Here is a 14,319-nt window from a genome sequence, read left to right on the forward strand (position 1 = left end):
TAAGGGGCATCTGGGAGTCCAGAAAAGGGAAAAGTCAGTAGTCAGAATTTATCTGTCTAGTTCTGTGTAAGGAAGAAAATGGCCAGGACAGAGACTTTGCCTTCAGCTGTATCTCAGAGGTGGAGACAGGTGTATCAAGACATTAATTTCTTTCTAATTTTCTTCTTTATGATTCCACATTGGGCAAACCAATATTTAGTTATGATTTGACTTTCCTACAAGGTGATAAGAACAGTCTGTACTTGTAAATCAAGTATACTCCAATAAAACTTAATTAAAAAACATTAAAAATAAATTCATTATTTAACTCCTAAAAAAAGTTTATAGAAGTTTCTGAAAACCACTTACTGGATAATACTTATAAGAGCATGTATGAAAATCTACACATATAGGATTATTGTCTTCTTTAATGATCCAGCCTCTTACTTTAATCTTCAAGAGACATTTTCAGCTTTGGAAATACTTCTTGGTTTCCAAACCACCTCACAATCACATGTATAGATTTCAAAGCAGGGCATTTAACCAACTATAGGTACATGATAAGGAGATATATATGTATGTGTATGTATGTATATATATATATATTCTGAGAATGTAAGTTTATGTGTATATATATATCAGTACACCATTTCCATTTTTTGTAAATATGTTCTTTCTAATAAACCTTGTAACTTTTTTAGCCCAAGACATGCATTCCCTAATAGCCAGGTACATAGAGAACTTTTTATAAATGGAAGAGTTTTCTTTATGTATTAGCTTTGATGTCATAAACATGTAATAAGAAGCATGGCATGCTATTAAATTGTCTTATTGTTCTTAATTTTAGAAAATAAATATAACTTCGAAGAATGAAGAATAAAAGTTTTCCTAAAATCAAAACACTCTATATTTTTCTTATAATAGATATATATTCTTGCATCAAATGCCAAATCACATTTAGATAATTATTTTTAGCATTATACTCACAAAAATGGATCTTGCTATGGTTTTCAAGATCTACTGGCGTTGATTAAAAGAAGTTTGCATACGCAACTTATTCACATTGCTTTATTTCTGTTGTTGGTGGTGGTGGTATTGTTCAGTTCACACAAAAAAAAAGGTACTTCAAGTCATCATATCCTTGCATTTAACCAAGTGAAAGAGTCATCTTGAAAGAAAACATTTTACAAACTAGACACATACCCTGTTTATTTTCTCCGAAAAATGCACTCCATAAAGCAAGGCCATTTTTTAAACTTTTCCCAATATTATACAAAAATATTCTTATGCAAGTAATAAATGTATCTTTAAACATCCAACTCTTTTGAAATTTAAAGCAGTCACACCAAAAGTTATCATTGTTAGTTTTTAATCTAAACATAGAACACCTTGTGCTTATATAAACTGCTGTTATCATGTGCTCATATACTCTTTACATGGATCTGGCAAATATACTCTGCCATTATCCATTAAATTATGTAAAAAAGTATAATCAGTGCAGAACTTGCCTATTTTTAAACAATGTTCTTTAACCATCCTCATCTATATTTGTTATATATAATTTCTTTTTGGAAAAAATTTTAAGGCAAGTGCAATCAAAATTACAAAATCACTATTTCTATTGCTAACATATGCAGCATTCATAGTGAGTGAGTGATCGCCTTCCTTTGTAAAAATGAAAGTACAAAATGCTAAGTAGGTTATACTTGCTAGAGCCGATTATGTAGTCTTACCTATTAAGTCATAAAGTCTTTCGAGATAACACAAAAGTATACTTCTTTAAAGATCTTTTAAGATATCAACACAAATGCTATACCAGCAGCAATCTGCTATCCCCTTTCTGTAATTTGTTGTTGCATGTCCAGTTTTCTCATGAAAATACACAGCAAGTTATTCAGATGCCCATTTTGAAGATGACTATGACTACAAGGTCACCTCAAGGCAAAGAATACTTAAGGTGCAGTACTCATAAAATCCTCGGTTGCAAGTTCACTTAATTCTATTGTGTTTCTCTATTTCACTTTAGTGATGGCCTGGATTCTGTAAAGTAAGAGAAAACTTAAAAAAAAAAAAGAAAGAAACTTACCAGTAACTGTATCTCTAAAGTTAGGTTTTGCTGAGGACATGTTATTTGCTCGGGACATAATTTAAATGGAATCTGAAAAAATAAGTTATTTCACAGCCCTGGAAAATAAAATTGACTAAAAGATAGGAAACTCATGGTAATAACTTTGGGGCTTTCATAGACTTCTCTTACGATAGTTGCTGAGCACAATGCCTTCCCTTGTTTTTATAAATAAATAATTCCGGGCTACCATGTAATGGAAAAAGTAAGAAATGGAAACAATCACAGAATTTTTATGGGAAAACAAGAATGAGCTGACCCTCTCCTTTAAGATAAAATGCATCTTCTTAGAGAAAAGTGAGTTGAACAGAAATGTGGGTATTTATTTTTAGTCTGTGTCAAAATGATTCACTGGGTCATTTCCTGATGGAGTATATTATCTTGGTAATTCTTATAACTCTTTATCTAATGTAGCCCATATATTGATTAAAGTTATTTAAATGTAATGCCAGTGTGCATTTTCGATTAGATTGCACATACCTTATACACGCACGCACATTAAATACTTCATGTTGTCCAAGTTGACTATTTTGAACTATTATTGTCCAGAATGCTTTCTAAAAAGAAATCCAGCTTAATTGGTATATTGTCTCTTTCAGTTCAGTGTAGAAATAAAAAAGGCTATATTGCGCTCAATAAAATTGTACTGTTGAATATGATTTTTTGGATGTTCTAGTGTTATAAAAGACGGTAAGTGGGCCTACAGTGGCTGTGGAAGTCACTAACACATGAAAAGTGGGAAAACAAACCAATTCTCTAGGAACTATTTGATGTGGCCACTCCACAAAGAATATATAAGGATATTTTCACTAACAGAAGCCGTGTCCTTGAAATTTGCACTTAGGATGAGTGATGTGATTTGTTTGTGAGACTCAGATATCAAATAGGACATTTCTTCTTAAGAAACAGAAACTGGCAACCTCATCACTGATACTCATTCCTGGCATAACACGGAACATAAAGACCAATGCTAGCCTAGTGAGATAAATCTATGTGGCTAGAAATATATTGTTAGAATAAGTGATTGAGGTGTGAAATACAGAACCAACTGGATTGTCATTGTTGTGTAGGTTGTCATTTTTCTGAAATGATGAGAGATGATGCATTTAGTGGATCATCTCACATAGACTTAACTAAATTTATTGTCACTGAACCAATATAGTCTTGAACTGTATGTCATTCACTGAAATAGTGTTCCCCAAATTACGTGCTCATAAACGTTTCCTAGAATTTAATTGTTTTGGAGTGAGCCAATAATCTATGCTTTTAAGAAATGCTACAAGCAATTCTTATGTTAAAGGATATTTGGGAAAGTCTTCATCAGAGCTTATCTTTCTATGAATTCATTGTCAATGTGAGGAAATAATTTTTAAGTAAGTCTAAAAAATTTAGCACATTTTATATTGATGTCTTTATTTTCACAACCAACATCTTTGGTATCCCTGCATAATCTTGCTATTTTTTCTTCCTTAACAGAAAGAGAAGTAACAATAGATCTGTATTTTTTTAGAAGGCAGGTGTTTTTTTTTAATGCTTATCTATTAATTAATTTTTCTTCTACAATGGTACAATTACTTTTTTCAAGTCATATATTTCATGACAAAGTTGCTTGTCTTGACTAGTTCTTGTGTGTGTGTCCTTCTTTTTGAGAAATTCTCACATAAACTGTTATTGTCTATATAGTTCAGCTTCTCTCGGGGCTTCATTGGGCTAGTTTCATTTGAACTCTCTGGGACTTTGGGATGTTTTAAATTTCCCTGGTGCACCGAGGTCTTAGAATTATTACTAGCAGGCCCATTAGAAGGATGCTATCAAAGAACCGTTCCACTCCTCACCAAACCTTTATATCACAGTATCGAGCATGCCAAAATCCTAATTTCTATTCATACATTAGAACTTTTAGCAATATTTTTCCCATTTTATTGAGGAAAAGCATGCTGAGGCCACTGAAGGAAGGATTTTCATTCCGCGCTTGGTCTTCCTTTGAAGTTGTGTAAACAGTTCTTTATTTGCCAAAGACAATCGAAGAACTGAGATACTTCATTGTTTAATGTAAACCAGCTACTGATTTTCAAACTTTTATAGTTTTGTTTGTCATATACATGGGCTTTTGACATGTTACTCTGCTCTCTGATTTTGAGGATGTTCTTTTTTATTTCCCAGAAGTTGGAAATTGGACTGCCTTAGCAGTTTTTCCATAATCCAGTCATTCACAAACCATTTTGATGACTTTTGCCATATATCACCTTTCCTAGACTATTATTTACCTATGTTTTTGTTTAATTATTTACTATATATTATTCTATCGGAAACAGTATCCACAAGGTCTTTTGATCTACTACTTAAGTTTTTTTTTTAATTTTAACACATTTTAAATCAAATACATAACTATTCAAATGAAAACTTCCCTCTGTGTACCATCTCAAACCAACATATCACTGGAATAAAAATCCATAATTTGGGCAAACAGTTGGCTAAAGTATTCATCAAATTTAGATGTTCTTTATCCTTCAGAATTTCACCCCACCCTCCTCCATACATCAGTATCACTGGGCATTAAACAGTGATTGAAAATGTAAGCTTAATCAACGAATTTGCTTGCCTTACTCTACAGGCATACATACATGATAAAAATCCGACAGCACTAAGTGATTGGGTTACTACTATTTTAATTTTCTGAATATTTGCCTCATTGTATGTTTCTATTTTTCCAGTAGATGCGGATCTGATATCAATTAGCAGTCTTCTAGAAATAAGAAAGATGTTTCATGAGTATCAGTTTTTTAACCAGTTGTTAATAATATGAGTGTAATCCAAAGTTTCTGAGAATTTATGTGTGTGTGTGTATGTGTGTGTGTAATGCGCACACATAGTCCCAAATGTTCTTCAACTATAGAGTTCTCCCCTGGTATTTTTAACAATAGGTCAGTTCCTATGACTCACAATTTAAAATATAATATATAAAATATACACTGAGTCATAACTCATACAACATTTTACTCTCTCAGTAGAAGTTATTTTTTTCACACTGAAAAACCCTATTGAGGTAGAAATGACTTTATGAAATTTTAAATTTATCAATTACTTTGACATTCAATCTGAAATAATCTTAAGTTTTAAAAAATATTACTTTCCATTTTTCATAATAACTTATCTCTGCTTCATCTTTAATAAGTGCTTCTTAAAAGGCTGTGCTAAGATATGAATTTTGCCGAAACAGCCCATTTATTCTAAAAGGTTTATGGTTATTCACTTGTTATCCTTGTGATGGAAAGATTTACCACTTTTCCCCTCCCCCAAATAAATAAATAACAATTTTATTTATCTTTAACATAAAATGAAAAGGGCAAAAATATTTCCTTTTAGGAGTAAGTATGCACGACAACTAGGTGGAAACCGAGTTGGGGAAAAAAAAACACACACTGATTAAAGATGTTGATCATTTTACAATATTACCTGAGGGGACTTTATTTTAAGGTCCTTACGTACGTGCATACTCAGTCGCTAAGTCGTCTCTGACTCTCTGTGATCCCATGGACTGTAGCCCACCAGGCTTTTGCGTCCATGTGGTTTTTCTAGGCAAGAATACTGGAGTGGGTTGCCATTTCCTCCTCCAGGGGATCTTCCTGACCCAGGGATTGAACCCACAACTCTTATGTCTCCTGCACTGGCAGGCAGGTTCTTTACCACTAGCACCACCTGGGAAGCCCGTCCTTATGTGAGTGGTACCTTAAAAAGAAAGGAATAAAATACCTGGGGATCAAGAAGTAAGGAAAAGAAGCAGCAAAGAAGATTTACATGTTACCATCCCTTTCATTTCTGTTCCTCAAAGGATTGTATGAAATAGATGAAAGGAAAATGCAGAATTTAACCTTGAAAAGATCATTAACATGATAATAACTTTTAAGAGATTGAATTTGTGACTCAAATTTTTCAAAAATTGAGAAGTGAAGAAAATAAAGAAGGATTGTAAGTGAACTTGAGTTTTTAACAAAGTTTTTCTTTTTGTTCAGCCAGTTGGCCATTTCTTAAGTCCCTTTCTCCATAATCTTAATATGAATTATGTCTAAGAATTTTAAGCATATACAGACATAAACAGAGAGGGAAAGAGAAATATAACAAGAGTTGTCAAATTAACGAAGGTACTTACATAGGTTCCAACAACACATTATTTAATTTATTTTCATCTATGATCAGGTAGAAACCAGAAGAAACATATGTAGCTTAATAAATAATTTAATTTCTTGAATTTCTATGTAACATATAAATTTATTTTTACAGGATATATAGAGAGCATACTCATAGAGAGCAACAGACTTATGAAACGACTATAAAACACAAATTATAATTCAAGTTTAAAATTTCTCATTTTTACACTTGTATTTGTCTATTGTCCTATTGCTAGTCAAAGCAAAACCAAATATATAATTGTAAGTATTCTAAGAAAAAAAGGAGCGCCTCCATCACCTACGCATGTTACATACATTCTAGATTGTACAAAATCAAAGAGGGTAGGCAAACTAAAGGGAAACACTATGGAAAATGCACTTTTTACTGACTGTTGAACATATCTGAAAGCGTCTGAGTTTAAAATTTGATTTGAACACCAGCAGAGGAAAATGACCAAATTCATTTTCCTATTTGGGTTCTCTCAAACTCTGAAAATGTGAAAGTTTTTACAATTTAATAGCAGATTATATGAACATATCTCCACTACTTCAGTGGAAAAAACACACTAAGGATTCTAGCTACCAGGAGCATATGTTGCGAGGTTTATGGACAACTGTCCACGTTTACTAACAGAAAGATGTCTTCATCCCAGTTGAGAATTAACCTAAAACACTCACATCCAATCTCCCCAAATTTAGACTCTCATTGACTAGTAAGGATAGATCCAAATTACTTCGCCACATGTTCATGCACTATGTAATATGTCATTTTACATTAAATCTTTTTTTTTTTTAATGACCAGCATGCCCTTTGAAACTTAAGGTTATCTGGACTATGAAGACTGAAATTTACACAACATCAATATTACATGTAAGAGTCTCAAGTTCATGTGCAGTTCTTTGATTTCTACTCATTTAGTAGTGGAGGAAATACAGTATAATGACTTGTCTTTGTTAGAAAAAGATTTTCCAGGCTGTGGACGCTGGGGGATGTATTGTGAAGGTAGTTAAGGTAGTGAATGGTAGAAAAACAACAGTGCCTTACTTATGTCAGTGAAAAATTCAGAAACATGAGTTTGTCAGTGGACTCAGAGACTTTAGAGGGGCACTTCCTAGAGGGCAGAAGAAAATTTTTCTTTTTATGTCTCTTATTTGTAGAGATGTTTTGTGTTCTGAGCCTGGAAGGAAGAAATACTTGATGGAAAAATCAGAGCTGAGTTCTTTCTTTTCAGTCTGGGCATTTTCTATACATGTGACTGAAGTTTGATGATGACAAAACAGAGAAGATTAGGATTAAATCATCATCATCACCATCATTGTCCTCCTCTTTACTCACACTGAGGCAGGTCTTACAATCCCTTGTGACAGTATCTTAATTAACATAGCACCAACTTTCATCTTGCTGCCCACCAGGAGCAAAAAGTAAAACTTGAAATAACCACGTCAGTTCATTCTCAAAATTCTTCATATTGCCCCAAAGTTATATCATAAATCCTGAAACTGGCATAAACTCAGTTGCTGAAAACCAAGTATATAACCAGCTCTAAATCTTAGCATAAGAAAACCGGGTCCCTTTGGAAAAACATGTCAAATGGTTGTTTGTTCTACTCTTGCACTAAGTTATTTCTTTTTAATTTTGTTGTAGGAAAACAATTAAACCAACCCAGAAAAAAGTTTAATGACATAAGGCATCATGCCAAATTGCATGATTTCACATTCCCTACCCCTCAGTTATCTTTTGAGTAAATTAAGAAATGAATAAACTATCAACTCTCATTTATATGGGTGTGAATTACTTGGTCATCTAAGTTTTGCCTCACTATAAACCAAGTCTCCCACAAAGTTGGGTCATGTCGGAATTGCCTCCGTTAAAAGAACAATAATCATTCCCTGAATTTTCATGAATGAAGGTAAGAAATAGTAGCCATAACAGTGCCTGCAAGACACGTGGTTTATCTCAATGTCAGTTTCAGAGAACATGCTTTATATCCAAATATCATAGCTTTTTAGGTGATGGATGACTTTGAGACTTACATCCCAGAAAACACAGTTTTGTATATTTTCACAATTCTGTCTGGAATTTCAAGTGTTTCCTTATTTCCTTTAATCAGTCTAACATACTTAAGGTGTCCTTAAACCCACCTTTAAGGTCTATTGTTACGGATAATGCAAATTTGACTGTTGGTTGCTTTCTTTGTTCAGAATAATAAAGTGGGAAGGGTTAGTGATAAGGCAAGGAATAGCTCTGCTTCCATTGACAAGTTGCTCCTTTTAGGGAACTCAGTTGCATCATCATCTCTTTGTAATAACTGTATATGTTGTTAAAAAAATTCTTTAGTAATTCTTTAGGGAGTATGTGTCTGTAGATAGAATTTCTAACCCATTTAATAACGGAAATAATGATCAAGTAAGTTCAGATCAGAAACACTAAGGGATTTTCTGCTTGTGTCTCTATGTTCTCTTAGTTCCAGTCTGTCATTTTGCTTGCATGGTATCAGTGATCTTTGAATTTCAATAAGCTTTCTTCTGGGACTAATACTATAAACTTAAACTAAATTAAAACAAGAAAGAAATTAAGCACAAGATGAAAAATACTTCTTACAAAAAGGAGAACTAGGGCATCCAGAACTTGAAAATAATTTACAAATATACGAATGAATGTTTTCTTAGAAGTGGTGATCTTAATTTACTTAAGTGGTACCTGTCAAAGTTAATGACTATTCTAGGATAAACAAAACTTACTTGGCGTTTAGGGTCAGCTCTCAGTTAATATCTGTTTTTGTTATAAAATGCTAAATAGTAATGAAATAAGGAAGAAGTATTTACGTATTTAAGTCAATAGGGTTCAAATGCATATACTATGAAGAAAGTAACACAAAACAGTTGACTGAAACAATCAGGGATTTAGCTATAGAAATAGAGTAGGTTCAGGTATCTTAGGTTATTGTGTCTCGGATTTATTTCATATACTTGATCTTAAATCAGCTGGCTGCATGAGACGCAAAATCCTTCTCTGCCCACAGAAGACCTAAGGAATGGATTACAAATTAAATAATCAAAGAGTTGAGCACCAGTATAAAGGGTAGGACGCTCATAGGCAGCAAGTAGAGGTTACATTAAAAAACCAGGTGGACTTAGGAATCCGTAACATGTCACTTGCAGTCTGAGTAGCAAATGATGAAAAACAAACAATACCAAACATCACACATATCCAAGTCCAGATGTCCATTATCTCCCTCAGCTTGGCTAACAAATTCATACTTTCAACTGTGTTTTTACAACTAGAATATTCTTATCCCCCACAGCCCCCACAGAAAAAAGAGAAGGATGAAACCTAAGCACTAGGGAAATACATTTTTTTTCTCTCTTTATTGTGAATTCTAACATAACTTTTGTTAAACATAGAGCACGTGAACACATGACAGTTCCCTTCATTTGTTCTCACGTGTAGCTGATAGAGAATACTCGGGAGGAATGTTTCTAAAGCCACAGAGAACTTCTTCTTCCACTGATTTTCTAGAAATATGACAAAGCATTAGAGGAAAAAGAAAAGCATTTTTTAAGTTGTGAGAATATCGAATATTACCCATCAACCCCTGAATCATGCTATTCAAAGTGCTTAAATCTACACTAAAAATCGAACAAAAAATGTACTCCCAATGCAGCTAAATTAACACCTATGGATGCCTAAAATATGACTGTGGTCTGAATACTTCCTCTACAGTTATTCCACACTTCCATCGTGCATTTTAAAAAATTAAAAAACAAACAACAACAAAGAAATAAACCAGGCCATTGCTATGTTTACAGTTTTCTGAGCACTGGGGGAATCTGGAATCCAGTCCAGTGAGGTCACTGCTACCAGTCCCTGACAGGTGTCCATATTATAAACAATGGCCTTCTTGAATTCTGAAAATAACCCAATGTGCAAAGCTGACCTTAACGTTTATGTGTCCTTGCAGCTTCAGTTCTGGTTTGTGAAAATGTGACACAGGTCCAAGGGGAGCACGGGAATAAAAAGAACAGATTGTGGACAAGGACCCAGGCAAGTTGTCAGGGAAATAAACATTTTTTTAAGCAAATAAAAACCAACGCACATCCTAAAGCTCCTTTACCTTGTCACACAAACATGAGATATTTGCAGCTTTACAAAATTCTTATAATCATCTCTCATACATTTGCAATTCAATTTTACCCTCACCAATGAACTCTACTGAAGTTTACATTTTTGTGTGTGTGGCCAACTCATACCTTAGTATTGTGACCAAAACTGTAGAATTGTTTTCTCATTATATGGTGGTAGGAATAAACCAAACATACAATAGTCACTACACAAGCCCACGGACAATGGCTGGAATGGAAGTTCCTACATTGAATCACTAAAGTAATGCGTAAGTTCTATTATCAGTGTTTTCATCACATTGATTTTTTTTAAAAACTAAAAGCTACTTAGGTAATATTTCCCTTTAGCAATTTTGCCCTCTGCAAGTTCCCTTAGGATTGATTTTGTATCATTTTCAACATGAATATGTATTAGCTACTTATGTCATTGATTTCAAACATAAAGCTAAATGGTAAGAGATGAATTTCCTGGGAGCATCAGCTTTCTGTTTCTGACAGAATTATACAGTTAAAATAAAACTAATTCTTTATACAGTAAAATTATTTTAAATACTTTCTCATCTAATTTAAAAACTATTTTGTGTAAATAATCTTTATTTTGAAAATACTGATTTCTGTTGGTATTCATATGTTTGACCTCCTGAGTTCTTATATAAACACTTTGAGATTAATAAGTGTTGCTTATGTTCACAAACTGAAACCAAACACTTGATTCTGATTATAGCACTGAAAATTAAATACAGTGAAGTAACATTTAAGTACAAGGGGACCCCATAATAAATTTCACAGATTTGCACTGAATCTTTATAAAATAACACTTTCTATAATACAAGGTGACAAAACATATTTTGATGACACATCCTGTCCTTCCCTTTGGTTTGGAAGCCTTCAATGTCAATTTCATTTTGACTTGTGTTGATTCACCCTTTTGAATTAACTTGCCTGGCATTTGCACATAATCTCATTTGCAGAAAATCATAGAGGGAAAAGAGGAAGTAGAATAGTAAACAAAAACAGCCACAAACACATTCATGCCTTTCCAGGAAGTGATCAAATATAGGGCTTGATTTTTTTGTTTTTTTTTTTTTGTTTTGTTTGTTTTTTTTTTTTTTGTTTCTTTTTTGTTTTTGTTTCTTTTGTTTTGTTCTGTGTTTATATATATATATATATATTTATATAAGGGTACATCAACTCATTTAAAAAACGGAAACAGCACACTCTCCCCCATTTTCATGCCCTTGATCTTCTCTTCTTAGCACTCTGTAGTGGTCACTGTCAAGTGACTAGCACACTTTTGGGTCTGGAGTGTATTCTGACGAGCAGTGAATTAAATGTTAAGACAGTTAGACCCCACCCCCCTACCCCTTCTCAGAGTTTACACGTCATGCCGCCATTAGAAGGGTAGAGGTGGGGAATGAGGAGGGACAAGGAAGAGATTCAGGGCTCTGATTGGTGGGGCCCTCCTATGAGCAAGTGTTCTCATTTTTTTTTTTTTCCCAAGTGGCAATGCTGGCATTCGTTGCACTGCTTTCTGAAGGCCCACATGGCCCTGCTGATCCTAGGTAGAACCCAAGAGAGGATCCGGTGCTCCTTGTCCCATCGGATAGATTTGTCCAAGCACCCCAAGGAAATGTTAAAAGCAAAACAAAAATCAAGGAAAGGAAATAAAAACCCATTCTAAAACTAAACTAATGAAGCAAAAAAGGGGTTTCTATCTATACATAAGTCTCTTCTTTAAAAAAAGGTAAATTTACAAATTCCAATGACATATAAAACAAAGTCAAAAAATGTAATGGTAAGAGACATGGTAAAACAGGAAGACACTGATGCTACAAAGAAATTGCAAAAAACATATGTACAAGACCCTGTTTTTCCTCATGTTCTAGAGATTGTAATGCATGTTTTTGTTTTTGTTTTTTAAACAGCAGCAGTCGAGGATTTAGTTCCAGGCACTGGACTGCAGACTCTACTCAAACTCCCAGGGACAGGGTGTCCCTTGCTTTTCTGTCACCAGATCACACTGGATATACTGGTCTCCCGTGGCAACAGCGGCAGGATGGCACTGTTTGTGTGGGCCTCGTCTGGATTCTGCTCCCTGCTCGATTTTGTCTGTGGCCGCTGCCCGTTGATGAGTGTCATAGGGATGTTACAATAGGTATGCTGATTGCCTATGGAGGTAAGAGGCAGGGTGCCAGTAGGAGGTACGTCATACTCGTAGCTTCGGTAGTAGTGTTTCTGACGCATTTGTGAATGGTAAGTGTTGTGAAAGGTGGATCGGAGATCTGGATGGGCAGTGGCTAGAGCTGTGGAGGTGGCGGCAGCCATGGAGATGGCTGAGACAGTCTGCAGCTCCCCAAAAGGCCCCTGCTCACTAACATCTAAAGCCTGCTCATGTGTAATGGGTTCTATCCTCTTAAAAGGCATTTCGTATTGTAAACGTTTCCAGAACTTAGAGTTCAACTTGTTGCATTTTGGTCCATGCCACTTAATAACGGTCAGGAGCTTGATGGTGTGCTTGAGGGCCTCCACCTCCTGGTAGTTCATAATTCCTCGTAGTTCACTGCACTCGATGAGTATCACTTTAATTTCTCCAGTCACAAGCATGTTTCGAAGTCTGGTCTCCAGCTCAAAAATGCTCCAGCCTCTTCTGACTACGTAATTTGGGGTCATGACAATAATCAGCCGCTTGCTCTGATCTACACACCTTGCCACATCTTCAATGTATGCTACAACAGAGAAAAGGGTTTATCAGAATAAGTAAATTGAACATTTGGTCCAGAAAGCCCCAATGGATTCTCTTTCACACATGAAAATGAGAATTGTTGGTTGTTAGGTAAACCCTTGAGAAGATGAAAACAGCCAATGATCACTTAGAATAGAGGATGGGGCTTTTGCTTCTCTCAGTGATTGAAATATTTTCCCAGGTACAAATCTCTCATTTGGTTTTTTAAAATGTCAAGGCTCATAATATGAGACGCTTTATAGAATAGTGGAAGTGGCTTCCTCAGGGGTATCAAAACTTATTTTTCATTTGAACATATCATGCCATTTCTTTCTTGAGAAACTGACAGATGTAGAAGAAGCAAAAGTTAAAATTTTGTCTAAAAATGATGACTACACAGACAGATACAAGGACACGCACACTCTTAAATGAAAACATTAACTTACTTCCAGTTGGGATTAAATCTCTATCTGGTATAAACAACTTATATCCATAATGCTTTTCAAGCATATCAGGAAGGATTTCAAGAGCAAAGCGTTCTTCTTCCCCAGTCTCTTGATTCCACTGGTCGGGATCCACTTTGGTATATGATAAGTATGCATCGTAATCTTTATTATCTGTCAAGAACATTACAGAGTAAAGCTGAAGTCACTACAAAGAAAGCAATAGGACATGAGAACAATCACCTTATTTCATAAGTATCTCCAAATGTCCCACTTCTGGGAGACCAGAGGAAGAAGTTTTTATTAATTTTCATCAATAATTCAATAATGCCAAGTATCGTGGAATGAATTTGGGGGTATAAAGGAGTTACATTTTGTTGTTATTAAGACAGTAGGAGAAAAATTAATGAAAACAGCAATGAAATGTTAACATTAAACATTTTTGATGCACAGATCATAGAGAATTTTGACAGCTTATAATAGCCACATATTTGGATAATATGTTCTTATTCTATGTAATGGTACATTTCATCTAATCCTTCCTTTGATGATTTTACCCTGTTGAAAAAAAAGAAAGAAAATTGAAATTGGCTTGGCTGGCTTGAGGAATAGTTTTTAGGTTGTGTGCATTATGCTGATTTTCTTTTGGGGAAAAGCTAAAACAAAACTTGGAATAATTAATTTTTCTCTGGGAGCTGGTTCTTGGAGTTCAGTATTAAGACTATTAATATGCTGAATTATTATAGAAAAACATATTGT

The 14,319-nt window shown here is 34.4% G+C and overlaps 1 protein-coding gene across 1 annotated transcript in view; it reads right to left on the minus strand.

The window, feature by feature from the left end:
* Window positions 1-9,612: 9,612 nt before the first annotated feature.
* The window catches only part of IL1RAPL1 (interleukin 1 receptor accessory protein like 1), a 682,102-nt gene continuing 677,395 nt past the window's right edge, over window positions 9,613-14,319 (minus strand). Inside the window, exons 9-10 of the mRNA XM_040265353.1 lie at window positions 13,564-13,734; window positions 9,613-13,121 (exon numbers count right to left, since the gene is read on the minus strand). Of these exons, the coding sequence (XP_040121287.1) occupies window positions 12,403-13,121; window positions 13,564-13,734 (890 nt within the window). The 3' untranslated portion in view covers window positions 9,613-12,402. The remainder of the gene's footprint in view (window positions 13,122-13,563; window positions 13,735-14,319) is intronic.

Source organism: Oryx dammah, unplaced genomic scaffold (assembly GCF_014754425.2).
Source record: "Oryx dammah isolate SB20612 unplaced genomic scaffold, SCBI_Odam_1.1 HiC_scaffold_23, whole genome shotgun sequence".
Classification (NCBI taxonomy): Eukaryota; Metazoa; Chordata; class Mammalia; order Artiodactyla; family Bovidae; genus Oryx; species Oryx dammah.